General features: G+C 38.6%; 1 protein-coding gene across 5 annotated transcripts in view; it reads left to right on the top strand.

Moving 5' to 3' along the window:
• Positions 1–22581, top strand: part of DENND5A (DENN domain containing 5A) — a 106322-nt gene that overhangs the window by 41167 nt on the left and 42574 nt on the right. For all 5 annotated transcript variants that reach the window (XM_067749951.1, XM_067749953.1, XM_067749948.1 and 2 more), the window contains 4 exons: positions 1079–1736; positions 11077–11264; positions 20687–21004; positions 22188–22403. In XM_067749951.1, coding sequence (XP_067606052.1) covers positions 1079–1736; positions 11077–11264; positions 20687–21004; positions 22188–22403 — 1380 coding nt within the window. The remainder of the gene's footprint in view (positions 1–1078; positions 1737–11076; positions 11265–20686; positions 21005–22187; positions 22404–22581) is intronic.

Consider the following 22581-nt stretch of genomic DNA (forward strand, 5'->3'; position numbering starts at 1 on the left):
AGCAAGCTTAAATACCATAGTCTGTTTCCAGAACTCTGCTCTTAACCATATCTTTGTACTGCCTCTGTTACTTTTTAATAGCTTTTTGAGGATGATCTTGTTTGATGCATGCAATAACCCTGTGAGGTATGCAGAGTAAACTATATTATCTTCATTGCAGAGTAAACTGTATTATCTTCATTTCACAGGGGAGGAAACTGAATCATAGAGAGCCTCAAGTTTTTTGACTCCTAGTCCAGTGCTTATTTCCTTTTAACATACTATATTCTAGAAACACTTAGGCTTTGAGAAGTCAAGTTCAAGGGTAATGGATATACCATAATATAGCTCCTTGTACTTGTTAACCCAGGCTCCTCTTAGTTCCTTAGCCAGGTTTGTGGAAAAGTGGAAAATGGAAACTGATTGATTCAGGTCAGTTAGATTAGCTACCCAAGTTTCTTTATATAACCCATCTGAGTTAAAGTGAAAAAAGTGCATCTTTATCCTAATTATGTCATCTCCTTGCATTACATGAAATGAACACCCTTTTTTTTTTTCTATGAAAAGAGAAGATTTTATTGATGACAGAATCTTGTGAGCTGATAGAATCTAAAACTTTGTTTATTTTTAGGTATGAAGTTGCATCTGTCTGGTTTTTAGATATATTTCTAGCATCATCTCCTAATACATGCTGTCATGCTTAACCACCTACCTAAATTCTCCAAGTTTTCTTTTACCTCCTTTGTGCATTTTCTTCATGCCCCCGAAATACCCTTCTTTCTCTTATCTACCTGATGAATCCTAGCATAAGCTCATCTCTGAAGCCTTTTCTGATGAAGGCTGAGACTGAGTTGTTTGTTCTTTGTTCCTCTAGCACTTCGTGTATATTTCTGTATAGCCTTGATAAATGCATTATAATTTTAGTTACTTGTGTGTCTTAGAATGGGAGGTCTTTAGGGCAGATATTTTGCTGTGTTGGTCTTATATCCCAGGCACCCAGCACAGTAGGTGCTCTTTAAGTAAATAAGTAGTGATGGTGTTCTGAGAAGAGGATAAGCAGTGAGTGTTCTCACCAGTTGTTTCCTTGTGTCTTTTGCAGCTATGCATGCCCAAAGGGCTGGCATTCAAGACCCAGGCTGATCCCAGGGAGCCTCAGTTCCATGCCTTTATTATCACAAGGGAGGATGGCTCTCGGACATTTGGGTTTTCCCTCACATTTTATGAGGAGGTGACTAGCAAGCAGATCTGCAGTGCAATGCAGACCCTCTACCACATGCATAATGCTGAGTATGATGTCCTCCATGCTCCCCTTGCTTATGGCCGAGACCACAGTGACATGGAGGATGGTGAAGGCACTCCTGGGACCAAGCTGCAGCGCTTCAACTCCTACGACATTAGCCGGGATACGCTCTACGTCTCTAAGTGCATTTGCCTCATCACGCCCATGTCCTTCATGAAAGCATGTCGGAGTGTGCTGGAACAACTTCACCAGGCAGTCACTTCACCTCAGCCCCCTCCACTGCCCCTAGAGAGCTACATATACAATGTACTCTACGAGGTGCCACTCCCACCTCCTGGCCGGTCCTTGAAGTTTTCTGGGGTCTATGGGCCAATTGTCTGCCAGAGACCAAGTACCAATGAGCTTCCCTTATTCGACTTTCCTGTCAAAGAGGTCTTTGAACTGCTTGGGGTGGAGAATGTGTTTCAACTTTTTACTTGTGCCCTTCTGGAGTTTCAAATCCTGCTCTACTCACAGCGTAAGTCAGTGCTTGCTAGAGCTCTCTCCCTTCATAGGGCCTCTCTTCTTTCCATATCAGATACAGTAGGGCTGACTGTAAAGGACAAGGGCTGTTACAGTTTGAGCAAAACTCAGATCTTTTGCAGGTAGGTGCTGGATGGCAAATTAATGGAACATGAGAGGTCTACCATTTCTAATTGGCTATCATCGTGGCCTTTTGCTGGGCACTCCAGTCTGGGAGGGGAACCCTGCCTCCTGACGTCTGATAGATGCTGAAAAGAGGAGGCAGGAGTTGATGGTCATGGGAAATTGACTTTCCATCAGTTTTGTTCTATCACTCTGCAGAGTTATTTCTGCCCCTTCCTCAGCCTGACAATAACGATGATCCTTCGTATATTTGAGAAAATATATTTGAGAAAATGAGGATGTGTTGCTTTTTTCTGTTGTTTGTTTGTTATAACTGAATTGTTTTTATAAATGAGAGGTTAAGTGATGGTGAGCAGGAGATTTGGACAAAACAGTAAAATAGAGCAGAAGGAAACAAATGTTTATTAAAGGAGCCAGATAAGTAACATAAAATTCATTCATTTAGTACATGTTTATTCAGAATCTGCTGTGTGCCAGGAGTTATTCTAGGGGCTAGAGATTCAGGGTGGACAAAATAGATAAAAATCCCTGCTATAATAGAACTTATATTTCAGTGGGGAAAGAGAGGTGATTTTTTTTTTTTTTTTTTGGCCTCATGGCTTGCGGGATCTTAGTTCCCCGAGCAAGGATTGAACCTGGGCCCTGGCAGTGAAAGCGCCGAGTCTTAACCACTGGACTGCCAGGGAATTTCCCCCCCCAACCTTTTTTTTTTTTGAGAGGTGATTAAATAAATAAATAAAATATGTAGTATGTAAAGTGGTAATAAGGTCTGTGGAGAAAAATAAAACAGGAAGGAAGATAGTATTGGGGGAAGGGAAATTCCAATATTTAATAGAGTGATTATGTTAGGCCTCTGTGAGCAACTCATGTTAATGTCTAGGAAAAGTATTCCAGGCAAAGGGCACAGGAAGTAGAAAGGTTCTGAGACAAAAATGTGATTGGTATGTTCAAGAACATTGAGGAAGCCTGGTAGATATCATGGTGTGAGAGAGCAGGAGTGTAGTAGCAGATAGTGTTAGAGACTTAACAGGAGGCCAAATTGTACAGAGTCCTGTAGGCCATTGTAAGGACTTTGTTGCTCTGAGATGCTTAGTCATTGGAGGTTTTAAGAGTTTTGACTTTTTGTTTTGAAATAATTCCCAGCTTATAGAAGAGTTGTAAGAAATGTTCAAAGAACTCTTGTACACTCTCCCACAATACACCAGTTATTAACATTTAGCCACATTTGTTTTATCATTCCCACTGTATCTCTGTGTGTGTGTGAACATAACTGAACCATTGAGAGTCATTGTAGACTCCATGTTCCTTGACTCCTCAATACTTCAGCTTTTATTTCATAAGAACAAGAACATATTTTTTATATAACCATAGTATGATTAATAAATTTAGGAAATCTAACATTGATAAAATAACAATACTGTATTCAGGTTTTACCATTGTCCAATAATGTCTGTTATGATAAATTTTTAAAAATTGAGGTATGGTTGATACACAATATTATATGTTTCAGGTGTGCAACATAGTGATTCACAATTTTTAAAGGTTATATTCCATTTATAGTTATTATAAAATATTGGCTGCCCTGTGTTGTACAGTAAATCCTCGTAGCTTATTTATTTATTTTAAATTTATTTATTTTTGGCTGTGTCGGGTCTTCATTGTTGCGCGCGGGCTTTCTCTGGTTGCGGCGAGCAGGGGCTACTCTTCGTTGTGGTGCGTGGACCTCTCACTGTCGTGGCTTCTCTCGCTGCGGAGCACAGGCTCCCGGCACACGGGCTTCAGCAACCATGGCCTGCGGGCTCCAGAGCGCAGGCCTAGCAGTTGTGGCGCACGGGCCCAGCCGCTCCGCGGCATGTGGGATCCTCCTGGACCAGGGCCCGAACCCATGTCCCCTGCACTGGCAGGCAGATTCCCAACCACTGTGCCACCAGGGAAGTCCCCCTTGTAGCGTATTTTATACATAATAGTTTTTGCCTCTTAATCCTCTACCCCCCTATATTGCCTCTCCCCCTCTTCCTTCTCCCCTCTGGTAACCACTTGTTTCTTCTCTATATCTGTGAGTCTCTTCCTTTTTTTTAATAATCTCTAGTTTGTTTTATTTTTTAGATTTCACATAAAAGTGAATGATAATTTTTTAAAAAAATTCCTGGTCCAGGATTTAGTCCAGTAACATGCATTGCTTTTAGTAGTAAATTCCTCATGTCTTTAATGACTGACATTTTTGAAGAGTACAGGCAAGGTATTTTGTAGAATGTCCCTCAATTTCAGTTTGTCTGATGTTTCCTCATGACTAGATTCAGGTTATAAATTTTTGGCTGCAATATCACAGAAGTGATGTTGTGGTTCTCTCAGTGCATTGTAGCTAGAGGCACATAATGTCTGTTTATCATCATAGGAGGCACATGGTGTTCATTTGTCCCATTTTTGGTAATGTTAATTTGATCACTTGGTTAAGACGATGTCTGCTGAGCTTCTTAACTGGAAAGTTATCATTTTTCCCTTTGTAATTAAGAAGTAATTTGTGGGAGAAACCCTGTAAATATACTGTTTCTCTTCAAAATTTTGCCTAATAGCTTTAACATCCATTGATGATTCTAGTCTGAACCAGTTACCAGGATGGTTGCATTTTACTGTGAGGAAGAACATTTCATTCTCCCTTGTTTGTTTATTATCGTATGGACTCACAGATTTTTATTTTATTCAGTAGGTTATATAGGCCATTACTATGATTAATTATTTTGATGGTCAGATGTCCCAGATTTGGTCCATGGGCAGGGTCTGGATAATGTTAGTTAGGAGGCCATTTTAACAATCTAAGTGAGAGATTATGTTGTCTCTGACTAGGGAGGTAACAGCGAAGTGGTATGATATGGTTGGATTCTGAAGGTGAAGTAATGGAGACTATGTTGAATTGAAGAGCATGTACCCCATCTAAAGTGGACAGCCACTAGTTAGCTCCAATTAATTCCTTGTGGAAATGCTGGCCTAATGTTACTAGGTCTTCCAATTTTTCATGAGGACCCAGATTTTTTACATGAAATTTTTGATTTTTAAACGTTGGTAACAACGTTCTTGTTGAACACTGCAGACTGAACAAAAGCATCTGTTGACTAAAATGTGATTCCTGAGGTTTTACTTTGCAACTTGTTTAAAATAATGATGTTTCAGATTTCTGTCTCTGAGTGAAGTATAGAGTTGTACAATTCTTGTTGCTTTTTTAGTTACTGTTTCTTGACTGGAGCTGGGCAAAACAGTTGACCCTTGAACAACATGGGTTTGAACTGCACGGATCTACTTATATGTGGATCTTTTTCAGTAAATATGTACTATAGGACTACATGATCCATGGTTAGTTGAATCCTTGGACGTGGAACCGTGGATACAGAGGGCCACCTGTAAAGTTATATGCGGGTTTTCAACTGTGTGGGTGGTAGGCACCCCTAACCCCCCTGTTGTTCAAAGGTCAACTGTACTTTGAAACAGAGACTTGGTTGAGTAGTGAAGACTGTCTGGTTTAGACCAGAACAGAGGAGAAACCAAACCAGATAGGGTATTAAAATGTGCAGTGACATTTTAATACCTATGATGCAGTTGGGGATGTTTAAAGGTGAGAAAAGGAGGATTAAAACCAGAAATATGGTAGGTAACATTTTTTCCTTCAGTGCTCCTTCTTATATTTCCCAGAATATGGGTTATTGTATACATAATGATTTTAAGAGATTTGAAGGCAGTTGAGAAGGTGTGTGTGTAGAATCAAATTGAACTCAGGACCTAAAAGTCATGCTTAGCACAGTTAAAAAAAACTTTTTCCGAAAACTTCCTGGGCATTGCTGAGCATGGCTGAGGCTAAAATGCAGTGGATTGCCTTTTATTGGATGTAGATTGTGTTCTCTATTGTTAATAGAGTACTTGAAACAGTTCAGGTTGGTTTTCTTGAAGTAATTTTTATTTATGATTCAGAGGACTCATGTGGATGGAAATCTCTCTGGCCCTCGAAAAACATGCCATCAGCACTCAGAGTTGGTGTTGCCCACTACATGTCCTGCCTTCTGAATAGAAAAGATGTGTTATTTAGGGAAAATCTTTTTTTTAAGATATGTGTAGATCATTTTATTTACTACTGGATAATATTTGTTCTTTGGTCCCTATAGAGAGAGTTTTTCTTTAATAGCATATATTTTAGTGGTTGTTTTAAAATTATACAGAGAGCAGAAGTTCTTTATCTGAAGTGATTTAGTAGCGTAGTGAATTCGATAATTGAAAAAGTCACGTAAGTTTGGGAATCCTAAAAGGATATATACATCCCTTAAACATTTTAATTTAAACCATATGACTGTATAATCACCAATCTTTTGATGAAGTGTCTGTGCATTTTCTTTGATTATGGATCCACTAATCAGGGGTCTGCATTGTTTCTCTTGCATAAATCTCACCCATAATTCATTCACTGAGTTTTCCAGTTTTTAAAGTGGAGTGAGAACTTTTAAAGGACCTTGCAAAAGAACCATAGTAGATGCTAGTTTTCCCAAGATTTTTGCACTTAAGTGATATGCCTAATTCAATTGCTGTATTTTTAGTGACTTTGCTTTTTAAAGCATTTAATTTTGTTTTCAGAGAAACAGTTTTTTTTTGTCCTCATATCTTACCATTTATTTACATAATATTTGTTTAAATTATACAACCCAGTAATAAGTTCAACTAGTGCAGACAAGCTTGGAAACAAATGCATAATTAGTATTTTTTAATTAATTTTTAATTGAAGTATAGTTGATGTACAATAGTATATAAGTTACAGGTGTACAATATAGTGACTCACAATTTTTAAAGGTTATACCCCATTTATACATATTATAAAATATTGGCTATATTCCCCATGTTGTACAATGTATCCTTGTAGCTTATTTTATACATAACCTTGCATTAGTTTTTGTTTTTGTTTTTTTTGCAAAAGTAATGCAAACTCAAGGCATGCAATCAAAACAATTTTAAAGGGAATAAAATGAAATCTCCTTCCTCTCTCCTTCCTGTGGTAGCCGGAGATCAAGTTTCTTGTGCATCCCTAATGAAATAATAGTTTTTTAAAACAAATAAATAATGTGTGGACAAACAGTGCAGAGAGAATTGAATGTTTCCCTTATGTTTTTTTTTTTGGCTGTGCGGGCTTTCTCTAGTTGTGGTGAGCAGAGGCTACTCTTCGTTGCGATGTGTGGGCTTCTCATTGCGGTGGCTTCTCTTGTTGCGGAGCACGGGCTCTAGGCATGCGGGCTTCAGTAGTTGTGGCGCACGGGCTTAGTTGCTCCGCGGCATGTGGGGTCTTCCCGGACCAGGGATCGAACCCATGTCCCCTGCATTGGCAGGCGGATTCTTAACCACTGCACTACCAGGGAAGTCCCTGTTTCCCTTTCTTTTTGATCTAAAATCCTACCCTTGTGAAATAATCTCTTGATTTTTTTTCATGCCCTCCTCCTAAATACTTTTATATAATGCACTATTTTTAATGTTGTGGTGCACATGTATTAATTATAATATTCTTTAAATTATATACATTTTGATATACATATGGTATATTAAAGTAAAACTTGGAAAAAAAGCATTTCAGTCATATGGTAGAAATTTAAAATATTACAAAAGGGTGTATGTACAGTGACGTGTTAAGACTTATCACTGTTTCCTGTTTCCTTGCATATACAGCATGTATACCTTTTAAAAACAACACAGATGGGAGCATACTAATCATTGTTTTATACCTTCTTTCATTTAACAGTTTATCTTGGAGATATCAGGACATAGATTGGGTTGTTTCCTAAGAACAGAGATTGCATGAGAAACATCCTTGTTCATACAATTTTCACAGAAGTGTGAGTATGCAAGGACAGTTTCTAATTCAATTTCTGATTTGCAGGAACTTCCCTGTAGTTTGTTTTAGGAGTGAACTTATCTGTAAAGTGATCCCAAGCCTAATGTCTTTCTCTGCACAGAGAGAAGTCATAAGAATGTGCTGATTATTCTCTCTTCACCATTCAGAAGTGGTTGTAATCCCAGTATGCTTTGCGTTATCTCCTTTTGTTAAAAGTAATTGCTCATTACAGCATTATGGGAGCTGTGAGAAAACCCAGAGAGTTGCCTCGAGCTGAAGTGTTTCCAGTTGATTTTGATTGGCTAAAACTCTTTGGATGCAGATGACCTTCATCTGTTTCCTATTTATTAGTTTCACCTTCTTGGAATGATGAGCACAGAGACAGGCAATGGCAAAGGAGGTACTGATTTTATCGTTTGTACTGGTGTATAGAAATGGATTTTGTGCTGTTGCTTACAGCTCTGGGAGGTCAGCATCCTAGTGTGGGTACCACGGGTTGATGGATCCCGGAGGCATGGTTTATTAGGCCATCCTTCAAGATGAGTTGTTGCTTTTTTAAAATACAAAAATGTAGGGAAAACGAAACCCACAACTCAGACCAGAGAGGCCATAAAATTCCAAGTTTCTAGTATCTGTAAAACCAAACCATATAAATGGAAAGCAGTTTAGCCTTGAAAGAGGAGATGATTTCTCATCCCCTAAAGTGTTTTGTTTCTAAGAATAGCACACTTTCAAGTGCATCACAGGGAATTCTTCAGGGATTTCAATCTGAGGCGAATAAGGTTACCCACTCTAGCAGAAATAAGTGGGCTGAGTTTCAGATACTGGATTAGACTCATCCTGAAGAGTAGGGAAAAACCAGAACTAGATGTCTGTGCTATTGAAAAGGCTGCTTTTATGGAGCAGAGGAAGCCCCTTCCTTCAGACTTCAGCATGCCCTGTTTCATGATTAGAGAGTAGATAGATGTTCCCTGACACTGTAACTAGGTACACTATAAGGAGCAAGCAGTCCAGTGTCCAGGAAGCCTCATGAGGAAGGCATTTCAGGGACTCCTTTACTCAGTGTCTGTTGGACCCCTATGAGATGTTCTTGTCTCTGAGCAGACCTGTCAGGAATGCCAGCCACGTAAAGGAGTAGCACCTGCTTTATTGACTTTCGGTAAAAGCAGCAGCTTTTTGGTTTTCACATGATTGGAAAGGCCTTGCTCCTTCCTGCCTTTTTTAAAAAAACCCAGAAATGGTGTGTGTACACTGAAACGGGGGAGAAATTATTCAGTGTAATATTTATTCAAAATGTGTGTTTAAGTGCCAGTGTTGGGACACAGTAAGACTGGACCTTCAGCTTTAAATATCTCTTGGAGGTTTTCTCCCACACCTTTACATTCTTTTGATCATCTTAAGTTTGAATTTTAAAGTATATTCTTATCATGTCTGAGATTCTCAAGATTATTGCTTAGTAGATTATTTACAGGCATTCATATCTAGAAAAGAGAGGTGAAAGATACAAAAACTGAGGCCTCGCCTAGAGAATCATTAGAATTCTTCTTAATAATAATTGTTAGAATAATCATAGAGCAGGAAGATTTCAACAGAAAGATAACAAGCCAAGTTGTACAGGTGCCCCATGGAACTGAGATATCTCAGAAGAGGCTGAAGATAGAACTTGCAGTGGCCTAAATTTTGTTCCTCAGTTGTTGCTTACTCTCACGTTGGAGTAAATACTTTTTCTGAAAGGCTATATAGATTATCTATTTAATCCTTGAAAGAGTTTTTTATTTTTTTTTTGTAATTTGTGAAATATTTTTGTTGTTGCTTCAATTGGGAGAGGGTCCTCACCAAATAGTCTTTAATATGGGAATGGCAGTGCTTTGTGGGGCACAGTGAAAGATGAGATCGACTTTCTTCTTGAACTCTTATCAGTCTGTTCCTGATTTTAGTGAATATGAAAAGCTTGCGCTCTTTTGTCCTTCTGCTAAATCAGTTGTATTTTTTTAAAAATCATTATTGATGACCAAATCTCTGAGCTCAGTTTTACCCACTGATTGTTTTACATCACTTACCTATTATCTATCAAATGCCTTAGCTTTCCCCGAAGAAGCGTGAGGCACTTCCTTAGAGTGTACTCAAAATGTTTGAGATGATGAAGTTTTAGTCATCAATTTTTATTTATTTGCATTACTAGTTAAAAAAAAACTATTTCCAGGTCATGCTTAGCCAGGAGCAAGGTGGTAAGCTGCTCCAAAGTTTTACTGGTGAGCACAAAGGCTGCTTTGCTAAAACCTAGTTGATATATATCAGCTTCTGCTCACTTCCTACTCATTCTTCTTCATTCTCTGGAAAGCTTTTTGTTATTTATTACTCATTTATGAACCAAGCTGGGATTTGCTTAAATGGTGGGCTGAGTTTTTAGTGCATAAAACTGTTTAGCTCCTGTGAAAACTCATTTGAAATCAGCCATTCCAGGAGGAAATTACTCATATGGTTTTAAAATTGATGTTCCTACTTTGTCTTTAAGTGTCTGAAACCATCATACCATTTGTAAATAGTAATGTGTTAAATCTCAATCTATTGTATTGGCTTTGCTGATGTATTTTTTACTCATTTTAAAAATAAAACAAGTCTAGAAATTGCATTCTGAAGAAAAGCTAAGCTTTGAGCACAAGCTTCTCTTCCAAGATATGCTCTCTGACCTAGAATAAGAGTTTTGAGTAATGAAAGTCAATCTTCTGGGTCTTTCAGGTTCTAGGGGAGCTTTTTATCAAAGTGTTAAAATGACACTTTCATGCTGTTACCATTCAAGAAAGGTTGCCAGGTGGAAGGCAGACTTGGCTAGTGTGGAAAACCAGCCTCTGCATGCTTGAAGGTTCTTTGGGCTTGATCTTGAAGGCAAAGTTCACATCAGCTCCTTGTAGAATGCAGACATGTGAGTGGTAAATGAGGTGTTTTTACATTCATGCTGAACAGAGACTAGACCACTGTTCCTTTTCTTTTTCTTCCACTTCCCCATTCTCCTTCTACTGAAGAGAATCTACTTAACATTCTGGTTTAGTATTCGGAGCAAGGTACTATTTATGATACGTATTGTATTTCTTTTTTTCTAAATTGTATTTCTATATTAAATTTTATTACTAGCATGGACCTGTGTGTGGGGGGGTATACTTCAGCTTGTGGTTCATTGAGGTCTCTGGGTTGTCTCTCTGATACCCACAAGGGAATCATACTCTGAGCATACCCTTGCTGAAATTTATCCTGTTCCTTTCTAAATGTGAAATTGTGTTGAAGATTTTAACTTACTATTTGAGAAGCAAGTACCTTGTTTTTGACTGGTTTTGTGTGTGTTTTGTTTTTGACCTAGATTACCAGAGACTGATGACTGTGGCGGAGACAATTACAGCTCTCATGTTTCCTTTCCAGTGGCAGCATGTCTATGTTCCTATTCTCCCAGCTTCTCTCCTACATTTCTTAGATGCTCCTGTGCCATACCTGATGGGCTTGCATTCCAATGGCCTGGATGACCGGTCAAAACTGGAGCTGCCTCAAGAGGTAAGAAAAACGTGGAGCTTGGGTGCTGGTGCCTGTGGCCCTGATACAGGATTTGGGAGAGAAGGGCTTTGGGATGAGCCCAGGGTGGTATCACCAAGTTTATTTTCTTTTATTTTGGGGAACACAAACAACTTTCCAGGAAAAAAGTAAAAACAATGAACATTTAGCTCAATTTATATAATTCCAGAAACACCTGTTTCCTCTATCACCTGACATACTTTTATAATAATCTCTGTTTATACTATTGTGAACTGCCTTTTTCAAACATGATATTTTACATATTTTTAAGAAAATCTTTTTATTATGTAAAAGTTTAAACTTACACAGAAGAGTAGCATAGTGAATCTCAGTGTTTTCAATACTTAGCTTTAACAGTTATCATACATTTAAATTGTATTTTACTTCTGTACTTTCTACCCCCTATTTTTTAAAGGAATTCCACATAATATAGTTTTATAACTGCTTTAGTAGCCAGACATGTATTAATAAATCAGTGGTTTTGTTTTATAGGCCACAGTTACTCTGTAAAAGTTGACCTGATCATAGTGATTCTTGTAGTACTGAATGTAGCTTTGAAAACTTTCCTTGCTCAAGATAAGGAAGGCCTTGAGAGAATGCTTCTCCTCCCTTGCTGTGAGGATGGCCTGCTCCTCTTTCCTATTGTTTCAAATACTAAAATAATTGATTAAAAAAATATATTTGTTTATTTACTACTCCATTCTAAAATAGATTTAAAGCATCATCAGAAATAAGATTGTCTTGGTTTTTATTTTCCTAGAATTACCAAGAGGACTGGTCTACCTCTTTTGGTCATTTTGTGGCTTGTATGAAACTAGCTGGGGGAAGGCCTTTCCTACTCTGAATTTCGTAGTCAACAGCAAGGCCTGGGAAGAAGACTTTGGACTATGCACACACTGGTATCAACATGACTGTGTCTCATCCTTCCACCAATGATTTTTGGGGGGAAGATTTTTATGTATAGCTGAGGAATGTGAGTAAGAGGACCTCCAAAGAAGAGACCGTTCTCATAGAATTGGATCTAAGCAGCATTCACATTGTTGGGCATGTCTGGGCAGCCATCTTGATGAACATGCCTGATAATTAGATCATACCCGTAATGTTTAAGCTATAGTCAATTGCATCTCTTTTTCTCTCTCCTTTGGTTTTATTTTTATTTATTTATTTGTTTGGCTGCGTTGGGTCTTAGTTGTGGTGCGTGGGCTCAGTAGTTGCAACACGTGGGCTTTCTAGTTGTGGCGCACGGGCTCTGGAGCGTATGGGCTCAGTAGTTGTAGCGCGCGGGCTTAGTTGCCCCGCAGCATGTAGGATCTTAGTTCCCCGACCAGGGATCGAACCCACGTCCCTTGCATTGGAAGGTGGATTCTTTTGTTCTTTTTTAAATTTATTTATTTAATTTATTTATTTTTGGCTGCATTGTGTCCTCGTTGCTGCGCGCAGGCTCCCCCCAGCTGTGGCGAGGGAGGCCACCTCTCGCCACGGTACGCGGTCTTCCCATTGTGGTGGCTTCTTCTGTTGCGAAGCACGGGCTCTAGGTGCGCGGGCTTCAGTAGTTGTGGCACATGGGCTCAGTAGTTGTGGCTCGTGAGCTCTAGAGCACAGGCTCAGTAGCTGTTGTGCACGGGCTTAGTTGCTCTGCAGCATGTGGGATCTTCCCGGACCAGGGCTTGAACCCGTGTCCCTTGCATTGGCAGGTGGATTCTTAACCACTGGACCGCCAAGGAAGTCCCTTGCCTTTGGTTGTAGAATCATAATGTCTTCCTTGTAGTTTTTTCCGTTTCTGCCTCCTTTGAATCTATAGAGCTTTGTGCTATTTGGGGTGGGACAACATTAATTAAGGAAGAAAAGATCTAAATAATGTCAACGAAAAAAAATGCAGGAGGCTGCAAAAAGAACAGAGTTTATTTGGGGACTTAAGAATTGCAATTGGGGAGACACAGATTCAGTTAACCCTGAAAGAGTATTCCGAGGAAGAGAAAGAGTCAGGGGCTTATAAAGACAAAAACCACGAGGTTGTTAAAAGTTGCCCTGGTGAGAGTTGTGATCGACTCTGATGCGAGTCAAATTATTTGTCCTTAAGAAATCACAGGTTATTTTAGGGTAGGGGCCTTGTTAGTATATAGATTGTCACGAATTGTTTTAGGGTAAGGGTCTGATTAGTATCTTGAGTTTCTGGCAGGTGTTCTGGTGTTCTGTTCTTCATCAGGTCAAAAGGTCAGCTTCCATCCAGGCTGAGTCATGCAAACATCGTACTTCCTTAATGGCTTCCCGGCTCCATTTTAGAGATCTCTCTTAGAAATACTGACTCCATTTTGACTTTCCTTTCACAATGATGGAGAAAACCATTGAGTTTTGGGGTACTGGGTTTTTATATTTATTTGTCTACTGATAAATATGCATAAAGAATAGATATCAAAGATTAGAGAGTGGGGAGCTTTTTGTTGTTGCTTTAAATGACTGCATATTTAATATTGACACCTTCTTCTGGTAAACATAATTATCATTTTGTAAAAGTCAAAATAAGAATAACAGTGAAAATGTTCATTGCAGCTCTATTGATAATAGTCTGGACATGGAAGCAACCTAAGTGTCCATCGACAGATGAATGGATAAAGAAGATGTGGCACATATACACAATGGAATATTACTCAGCAATAAAAAGAAATGAAATTGAGATATTTGTAGTGAGGTGGATGGACCTAGAGTCTGTCATACAGAGTGAAGTAAGTCAGAAAGAGAAAAACAAATACCGTATGCTAACACATATATATGGAATCTAAAAAACAACCAAAAAAATGTCATGAAGAACCTAGGGGCAAGATGGGAATAAAGACACAGACCTAGTAGAGAATGGACTTGAGGATATGGGGAGGGGGAAGGGTAAGCTGGGACGAAGTGAGAGAGTGGCGTGGACATATATATACTACCAAATGTAAAATAGATAGCTAGTGGGAAGCAGCCACATAGCACAGGGAGATCAGCTCGGTACATTATGATCACCTAGAGGGGTGGGATAGGGAGGGTGGGAGGGAGACGCAAGAGGGAAGAGATATGGGAACATATGTATATGTATAACTGATTCACTTTGTTATAAAGCAGAAACCATCACACCGTTGTAAAGCAATTATACTCCAATATAGATGTTAAAAAAAAAAGAAAGAATAACAGTAGAAAATGATTGAAGGTAGAAAGCTGAAGAGGCATGCATAATGTGATAAATGGGTCACTAGGCCAGAAGCCAGATTTCTGTTTTATTTTCATCTTTGGCATCAGCTTGCTGTATACTTGGGGCAAGTTCTATTTCCTGTAGGCTCTCTCAGCATTATTTTGTGTGTGCTTCATGTATGTGGGTGTGTGAAGAGGCTTCTGGGAGACCAGCAGTTTTCTTAACAGGACTGAGAAACTGTGGGTTGTTTGAGAAACCCAAAATTTCACTGTTCTGGGATATTGGATTCTCCACTTTTGCAGCCTCCGCCATTGCTGCATCTTCTGTACTCTGCTTCTCCTTGTGGTCTACTTGAGAAGGAGTGGTGACAGTGGGATTGTAGAATACCTTTGTGTATTTCATAAGCACTTCTAGGGTTTCAGAGTCCCACTTCATCCAGCCTGTTCCTCTGAAGTTCACATATTTGTGCAGACAGTTACGTAGCTGGATATTTTCTAACTTGATTTTTAGCAGATAACCTCTGGGATATCTGAGTCTGTGCAGTCCCCATGGAAAACTGTAGGCTGGTGAGAAAAGACTGGCTTTTTCAAGGAGTAAAGCACCATGAAACGTACACATAATGAATGGAGCGTGATAATATCTCTGAAAGACAGCTTTGGAATATCTCAGAAATGATACATTTATAGTTAAAAATTCTAACAATGCACAAAAGTATAATGTAAAAATTACCTCAGATTTTACCACCCAGAGATAACTACTTTCAACATTTTGGTGGCCATCCTGTGGTATCTTTACGATGCTAGAAGGAAGCCTTGAGGCTGGGAAATGCACTTGGGCCTTTGCAGGTGGGCACCATCAGGGTAGTGGGGTGGGGGCACATTAGACTTATAAAAGGGACTTTGTCCAGAGACATGGAGAGTGTACATTCTCTAACCCCCCAAGTCAGAATTCATCAGTTGCTGCCCTGTCTTTGGGCATCAAAAGTCTGTGAAAAGCCCTTTGTTTCTTTTTACACCAGCACATGAGCTCAGCTGGCCCTGAGCAAGTGAGAGTGCTGAGCTGCCTTTGTGAGACATTCTTTGTCTTGTGCTTCTCTTTTGGGTTTCATTGTCTGAGCACAGGAAGGAGGCAGTTCTTCCACAGCTATGTCAGGGGAAAGGGGTGTTACTTCTTTCTATCTTGGGCCTCTCTTTCTTTCCTACTTTTTTTTTCTCCTTTCTCAGGATACTTTTTCAATAGCTTTTCCCCAGTTATCTGTTGAGCTCCCCTTCAGTGAATAACTTGAAGATAGACTAGCCAGTGAGGCTGTCTGTGATTTGGTGGTGGAAACTCAGGCCTGGGAAGGGCCATTGTGACCTTTTGCAGGAAAGGATTTGGGAAACTTTTTGTGGTTTGGGATATCCATGTGATCACTACCCCAGAGTAGCAAAGTCTTCCCATGGCCTCTCCCAGCGAGACAGGAGGTTAACTGAGGAAGACTGATCACTTGGGTTCAGTGCCCCTTCCAGGTTGCTTCTTGTCTCCCAAGCTGTTTTGCAGGAGTTGGCCTCTTTTCAGGTGAGGAAGGGGGAGCATGAGGGGTTTGAGGTAGGTTTGTAAGTTACTTCTGTTTGCCAGAGCCCTCTGAGTACTGAGAGGAGAAAGCGTGAGGCTGTTGTATGAGTCTAGTAATTGAATGGCCCCCTTTTCATTTTGCCTTCTTACCCCTACCTGCTTTGGCCCAACTCTGCAAAGAATGGCTAGTAGTGTCTCAGAGGCTCCTATCTTAATATCTGAAGTGTGCCTGAGCTGCTTTCTTTCCTCTGGCCACCTCTATCTAGGAGTATCTACAATATGTGGATACAGCATTTGGAGTTTATAAAGTTCTTTACGGACATTCTGTGTTTGGTCAATAGCAGTGGAAGAAAAGCCAGCCAAGCATTGTCGAGTGGTTATAGTTGTATTTAGCTGCCTTTATGTTTCCTATTGGACAAACTGGTTTTCTCCTCGAAAGAGAGGAGGACCAAGAGGATAAATGATTGCACTGTGTGCTTCTGGTGGGTCACAGTGCTTTTCTTCTGTTAGCTGTATGGACAGGCTCATGAGGCAGGTGAGCTTCATGACTAGATGATTTAATTCTGTCTTTACTATATTTTTTAATTGCTTGGCCTGAAGGCACTTATAATTTTAAAATCTTAGAGGAATAAACAAAAAATAGGTGTTATTTTTAGGTGTTCAACATTTATCGTCTCTTTAACAAGGACGGGTTTAAAGTTGTTATCTAGTGGAGGAACTCTAGAAGGTGAAATTTAAAGTGATTCTTCTCATTTTTGAATCTTGGATATGGGAAAGTTCTCTTTATTATAGATTTGTAAATGGAGTAATTTATGCACTCAGCAAATGTGTATTGAATGAATGCATACATGGACATGTTAAAACATGCAGTTTCAATAGATTGAGAGTTTGTGGAATAGTTATATTAATCTGGATTTACTATATGGTCCTCCTGCCTCTTAGAATACAAGACTTACTGGTACAGGGATAAACAGCAGGATCAGTGGAACAGTATTTTGATATATAATAAACATACCATGCCAAAGAACTTTTTAATAACAGAGCTGGAAAAATTGCTTGTCCATAGGGAAAAAAAGTAAAGAAGGATTCCTACCCAATGCCATAACAAAATCAACTTGAGATGGATTAAGCAGTTAAATGTCAAAAAGAAAAATTTAAATCTTCTCGAAGAAAATATTAATATATACCTTTTTGACCTCTGGGTAGGTAGGGACTTTGTAAACAAGATGAAGAAAGCACTTTCCATAAAATAAAAGATTGATAACTTTGATTTTTTTAGTTAAGAAAAAGACATCTTAAAATGAAAAAATAAAAACTAGGAGAAGATATGTGTAGGACACATATAGCCTATGAAGAGTTAGCATCAGGAGGTTATAAAGAACTCCTACAAATCAGTCAGAAGATAAGCATCCCAATAGAAAAATGGGCTAAAGACATGAAGAGGGATTGTACAAAAAATACACATTTCTTCACTAGCAATCAGGGAAGTGTAAATAAATGTACCCACTAAAGTAGTAATATTAAGAAATCTGATGATACCAAGTATTGGAAATATTTGGATCAGTAGGATCACTTTAGATTGTTGGTAAAAATGTAAATTGTTATAACCACTTTGGAACACAGCTAGGCCTTATAAAATTGAACATTTGCATGCCTCACAACGTAGCAGTTCTACTCCTAGGATATACCCAAGAGAAGATCTTGCACACGTGTCCAAGAAAACATGTATAACAATGTAAAAACAATAAACAGGAAGCAAGTCAAATGCCTTTTGATGGGAAAATTGATGAATAAATTGTAGTATATCCACATAGTGTAATATTATACAAGAGTGAAAATGAATAATGGGTAGCTACATACAACAAAACGGCTGAGTCTTAGTAACTTAATGTTCAGTGAAGAAAAATAGTACCACAAGACTGTGTAAAGAACAATAATCCTTTTATAAAATTCAAAAACAAGCAAAAATTTAAAGGCATGTACTATACATACGTGATAAAAAACAAAAGGCAAAAAGATAATAAACAGAATTCAGGATAGTGATTACAGGGGTGGGACTGTGTAGGTTGAGGGATGGGATTGGGGAGTACATAAGTAGATAAAAATATTGGTAATTTCTAGTTCTTGGGTTGGACTGGTTAAAAAAAAAAGAAGAATTTCTTTAAGATTGTTCCCCGAAAGTTGTCAGTTCACATTCCCAATAACAGTGTATGAGTTGTTTGTTTCCTAGTAACTTTGCCAGCATTGGACATTATAAATCTTTTAAATCTTTGCTAATCCAGGAGGTAAAAAATATTTTGTTTGCATTTCTTGGTTTATTAGTGAAATTGAACATCTTTTCATATATTTGAAGTTAATTAAGTGAAACGTCTTCTGTGTTTGCCTTTTATAACCTGTTTCCATTTTTCAGCTGGGTAAATTATCTTTATCTCAATAATTTCTTTGGATGTTAACCTTTTACATGTTATATATGACAATTATTGTTTCTCAGATTATCTTTAATTATTTTTATGGCAGTAATTACCTTTATGTTTTTTAGCCTTGTATAAAGTTTAGAAAGTCCAACTCTACCCTAAGGCATAATAGTAATCTTTTATATTTTCTTTTAATACTTTTGTGGGGGTATTTATTTTTTCACTTTTTGTTATAGAAAATGTTGAACACATGTAAGAGTAAAGAGACTAGCATCCATCATTACACAGTAATCATCAACTCATGGCCACTCTTCTTTCTGTATCCTCCACTCTTTTCCCATTTACCCTACTGGATTATTTTGAAGCAAATCTCACACAGCATTATTATGTCATCATATATTTAGTATGTATCTCTAAAAGGTAGAGATTCTTTTTTAAAACATAAAGTGGCTTTATTTTTTATATTTAAATCTTCAGTCTATCTCAAAGTTATTTTTGAGTATGTTATTATACTTTAACATTTCTAAATGTACAGTCATTTGTCCCCCAAACATTTATTGAATAATTCATCCACAATAAATGGGTCTGTTCAAGACTGTTCTTTTCCAATAGATTATTGTTTTATATTTGTTTTCTTTTAAAAAACACTTTATTTATTTTTAAATATTATTTATCTATTTGGCTGTGCCGGGTCTTAGTTGTGGTACGTGGGATCTTCGTTGAGGCATGTGGGATCTTCAGTTGCAGCATGTGGGATTTTAAGTTGCAGCATGCAAACTCTTAGTTGCGGCATGCAGGATCTAGTTCCCTGACCAGGGATTGAACCTGGGCCCCCTGCATTGGGAGCGCAGAGTCTTAGCCACTGGACCACCAGGGAAGTCCCATTGTTTTATATTTGTAATAGAACCCAGCAAGGCAAGTCTCCCCTCAGAATTTTCTTGGCTATTCTTTTCTTTTCTTTTTTTAGGTAAGATTCAGAATCAATTCATCAGATACTCCCTTGAAAAAAATTAAAATCTTTCTGGGATTTTAAAAAAATTTACATTAAATTTACAAATAAATGTGGGGATTATTAGCATCTTTTCATTATGGAATTTTCCTGTTTAGTAATACAATATATATATTGTGTGTGTGTGTGTGTGTTCATTTATTGGAGTTTTATATTCCACAGTGATAATAGCAATGTTAATTGACATTTATTGTATACTAACACTGTCCTAAATCCTTGACATTAATTGTCTCATAATCCTCAAAACAAACTTATGACATAGGTAATATTATTATCCTTGCTATAACAAACACTTAAGCATTTAATAATGCTCTGCAGTGAAGGAAATGACAGTTGTCATGGCTAGAACAGGTTCATGGTTATAAAATAAATACACAAAAATAAAAAGCTTTTCTAATTAATAGCTGCACTGCAAGAAAATTCCAACAGGGATGAGAACTATAAAATATTTAAGTTAAATTGAACAAGAAATTTGTAAGACCTCTAAGGAGAAGAATGTATGGTTAAGAGCTTGAGGGTATGACTGAAGTCAGGCTAGCTGAGTTCAAATCCCAGCTCTCCTACTTACTAGCTGTGTGACTTTGGACAAGTTACTTAACCTCCCTGTGTCAGTTATGTCTATAAAATAAGGATAGATATTGCCAGGTTATTTTTTGTTAATCCAGATTACCTGCCTCCTCAGCAATGTATGAAAGTACTGTCTCTCTACATCCTCTCAGAAGCAATCTTAAAGCCAGAAGGAAGCACAAAAATCAAGACCAGCCATCAAATCTTACAAATCAGAAATGAGGCTCAGAAAGGGATACTGGTATGCTCAGGGTCATATAGGGAGATAGTGACAGATTCAGGTCTGGAACCTAGACTTTCTGACACACTCCTAGCATTCTTTTTACTCTTGTAAGAATTTGTGAACTCAACAAATACTCTATGAGCACTTACTATATATGAGAATTTTGTGCTAGATGCTAAACATCTATGTCATTATGTAATCCTTATCAGTCTCTAAGATAAGTTGTTTTTATCACCATTTTATAGCTGAGGAAACAGAGTTATGTAACTTTCCCAAGATCCCACAACTAGAAAGCATCAGGGGAAGACTGGAACTCAGGTCTACCTCCTTCCACCCCATCTTCTTTAACCATACCTAAGTTATGCCCATTGCAGACGTTTGCTCTTTGCTTTCTTGTTCATTATCCCCTCTAAAGCTTCTTCCTTAATACTTTGGAGTTGTTCACACTCCTCATCATGTTTTGACTGCCAGGCTAACCTCTGCTTTGTGGACATTGACAACCACTTCATTGAGCTGCCGGAGGACTTGCCTCAGTTTCCCAACAAATTGGAGTTTGTCCAGGAAGTCTCTGAGATTCTCATGGCATTTGGCATTCCCCCGGAAGGGAACCTTCACTGTAGCGAGAGTGCCTCCAAGCTGAAGAGGCTCCGGGCCTCTGAGCTCGTCTCCGACAAGAGGAATGGGAACATTGCAGGCTCCCCTTTACATTCCTACGAGTTCCTCAAGGAGAACGAAACTATCGCCCGCCTGCAGGCCTTGGTCAAGAGGACTGGGGTGAGCCTGGAGAAGGTATGATGCTGTATATGGGTCTATGCTAAGGTGCTGTCTTGGTGAAATAAAGTGTGGAATGAGAAGGCACCCAGTTCAGGGCAAGGCATATCTGTGAGTACTGAAAGGATGCTCTGTGTGGGAGACTCTGGATTTAGCTGTGGCAAACATTTAGCTCTGCTACTTGAATCTAAATCTCGGTAGTTTCTCACTTCAACATCAAGGAGAAGCTGCTGTCATTCTCTGTAAACACTACTGCAGAGAGTCTTGGAGGGATGGTGGTGGCAATCTTTGTGTTCAGACTTCTTTCAGATCCATTGCCTTGTGAATTTCACAGCATCCTAAAGCACATAGAGCAGGAATTGTTGACTTAGAGATCCTGAGTGTTTTACCTAAGATTAAATGCTTCTGTGTGGCTGACTTGCGGCTAGAACCTGGTCCTCTTGAATTCTAGTCCTCTGCTCTTCCCAGGGATGTACTTAACTTTGCATTTCCTGACTTTGATGAGACTGTCCGCTTTGTGTAGTTGTTTACCCATCTCTTCACCCTACCCATTCTCACTATTAAATTACTTTCTTAAATTACATATAAAATGGGGTAATGTAATCATTTCGTTGGGCTATTTTTTAGTGAAGTGTGAAACGTTTCATTTTCCTGATTTGTTTAGTTAGTAGAGCAGATATTAAAAAAGAAAAATCATGGCCAGTTAAAGAAGAGCAGAGAAATATTTAGAGAGATTAAAAAAGTTAAGAAAACCAGTAAGGAAACATTTTTAGGGAGAAAGATAGGGAAAGTGATATGGGGGAGAAAAATCAAAGAGATGAAGGGAAAACCAGAGTCTGACCTTGTTGCTTTGCATTATCATTTTCTTGTTGACTTCCCAGACTGCTTCCTTTCCCTGACCCTTGAGATAACTGGTGTCTTTTCCTCTATTGCTGAATCTCTCTCTGCTTGTAATGAGTTCCTCTCCACTTTCATTGAGTTGCTGGGTACCTGCAAGTGGAACACCCTGATTTATCTCTTCTCCATGTCAGAATTCCTTTCTTTTTCTTTTCTTCCCATTTTTTTCTCTTTTGTTTATTTTCTCCATTTGCTGCAAAAGTAAATGACCATTGGCGGGGGGCGGGGCAAAGGATGAGTTGCATTTCTTTGGGATAAAAGGAAAAGCTTGCATGTTCTCAACTGTTTTGTTTTGTTTTTGTAGCTGGAAGTACGTGAAGACCCCAGCAGCAATAAGGATCTCAAAGTTCAGTGTGATGAAGAAGAACTAAGGATTTACCAGCTAAACATTCAGATCCGGGAAGTTTTTGCAAATCGTTTCACTCAGATGTTTGCAGATTATGAGGTGTTTGTCATTCAGCCCAGCCAGGATAAGGAGTCCTGGTTTACCAACAGGGAACAGATGCAAAACTTTGACAAAGTGAGTATAATCCCACTGGGGAGGTGGTAAGAAATGAGAACATGCCAGACTCTCTTAAAGATGTGACTGAAGATGAGTTTTTCTTTCATAATATGTGCTGGAAACAAGTTCATGGTCCTTCTGATGTTGATAAAATATAAGGTCTGCTTGCTTTAGAGCAGAGTGCTGGTTATTGCTA

This window comes from Pseudorca crassidens, chromosome 9 (assembly GCF_039906515.1).
Source record: "Pseudorca crassidens isolate mPseCra1 chromosome 9, mPseCra1.hap1, whole genome shotgun sequence".
Classification (NCBI taxonomy): Eukaryota; Metazoa; Chordata; class Mammalia; order Artiodactyla; family Delphinidae; genus Pseudorca; species Pseudorca crassidens.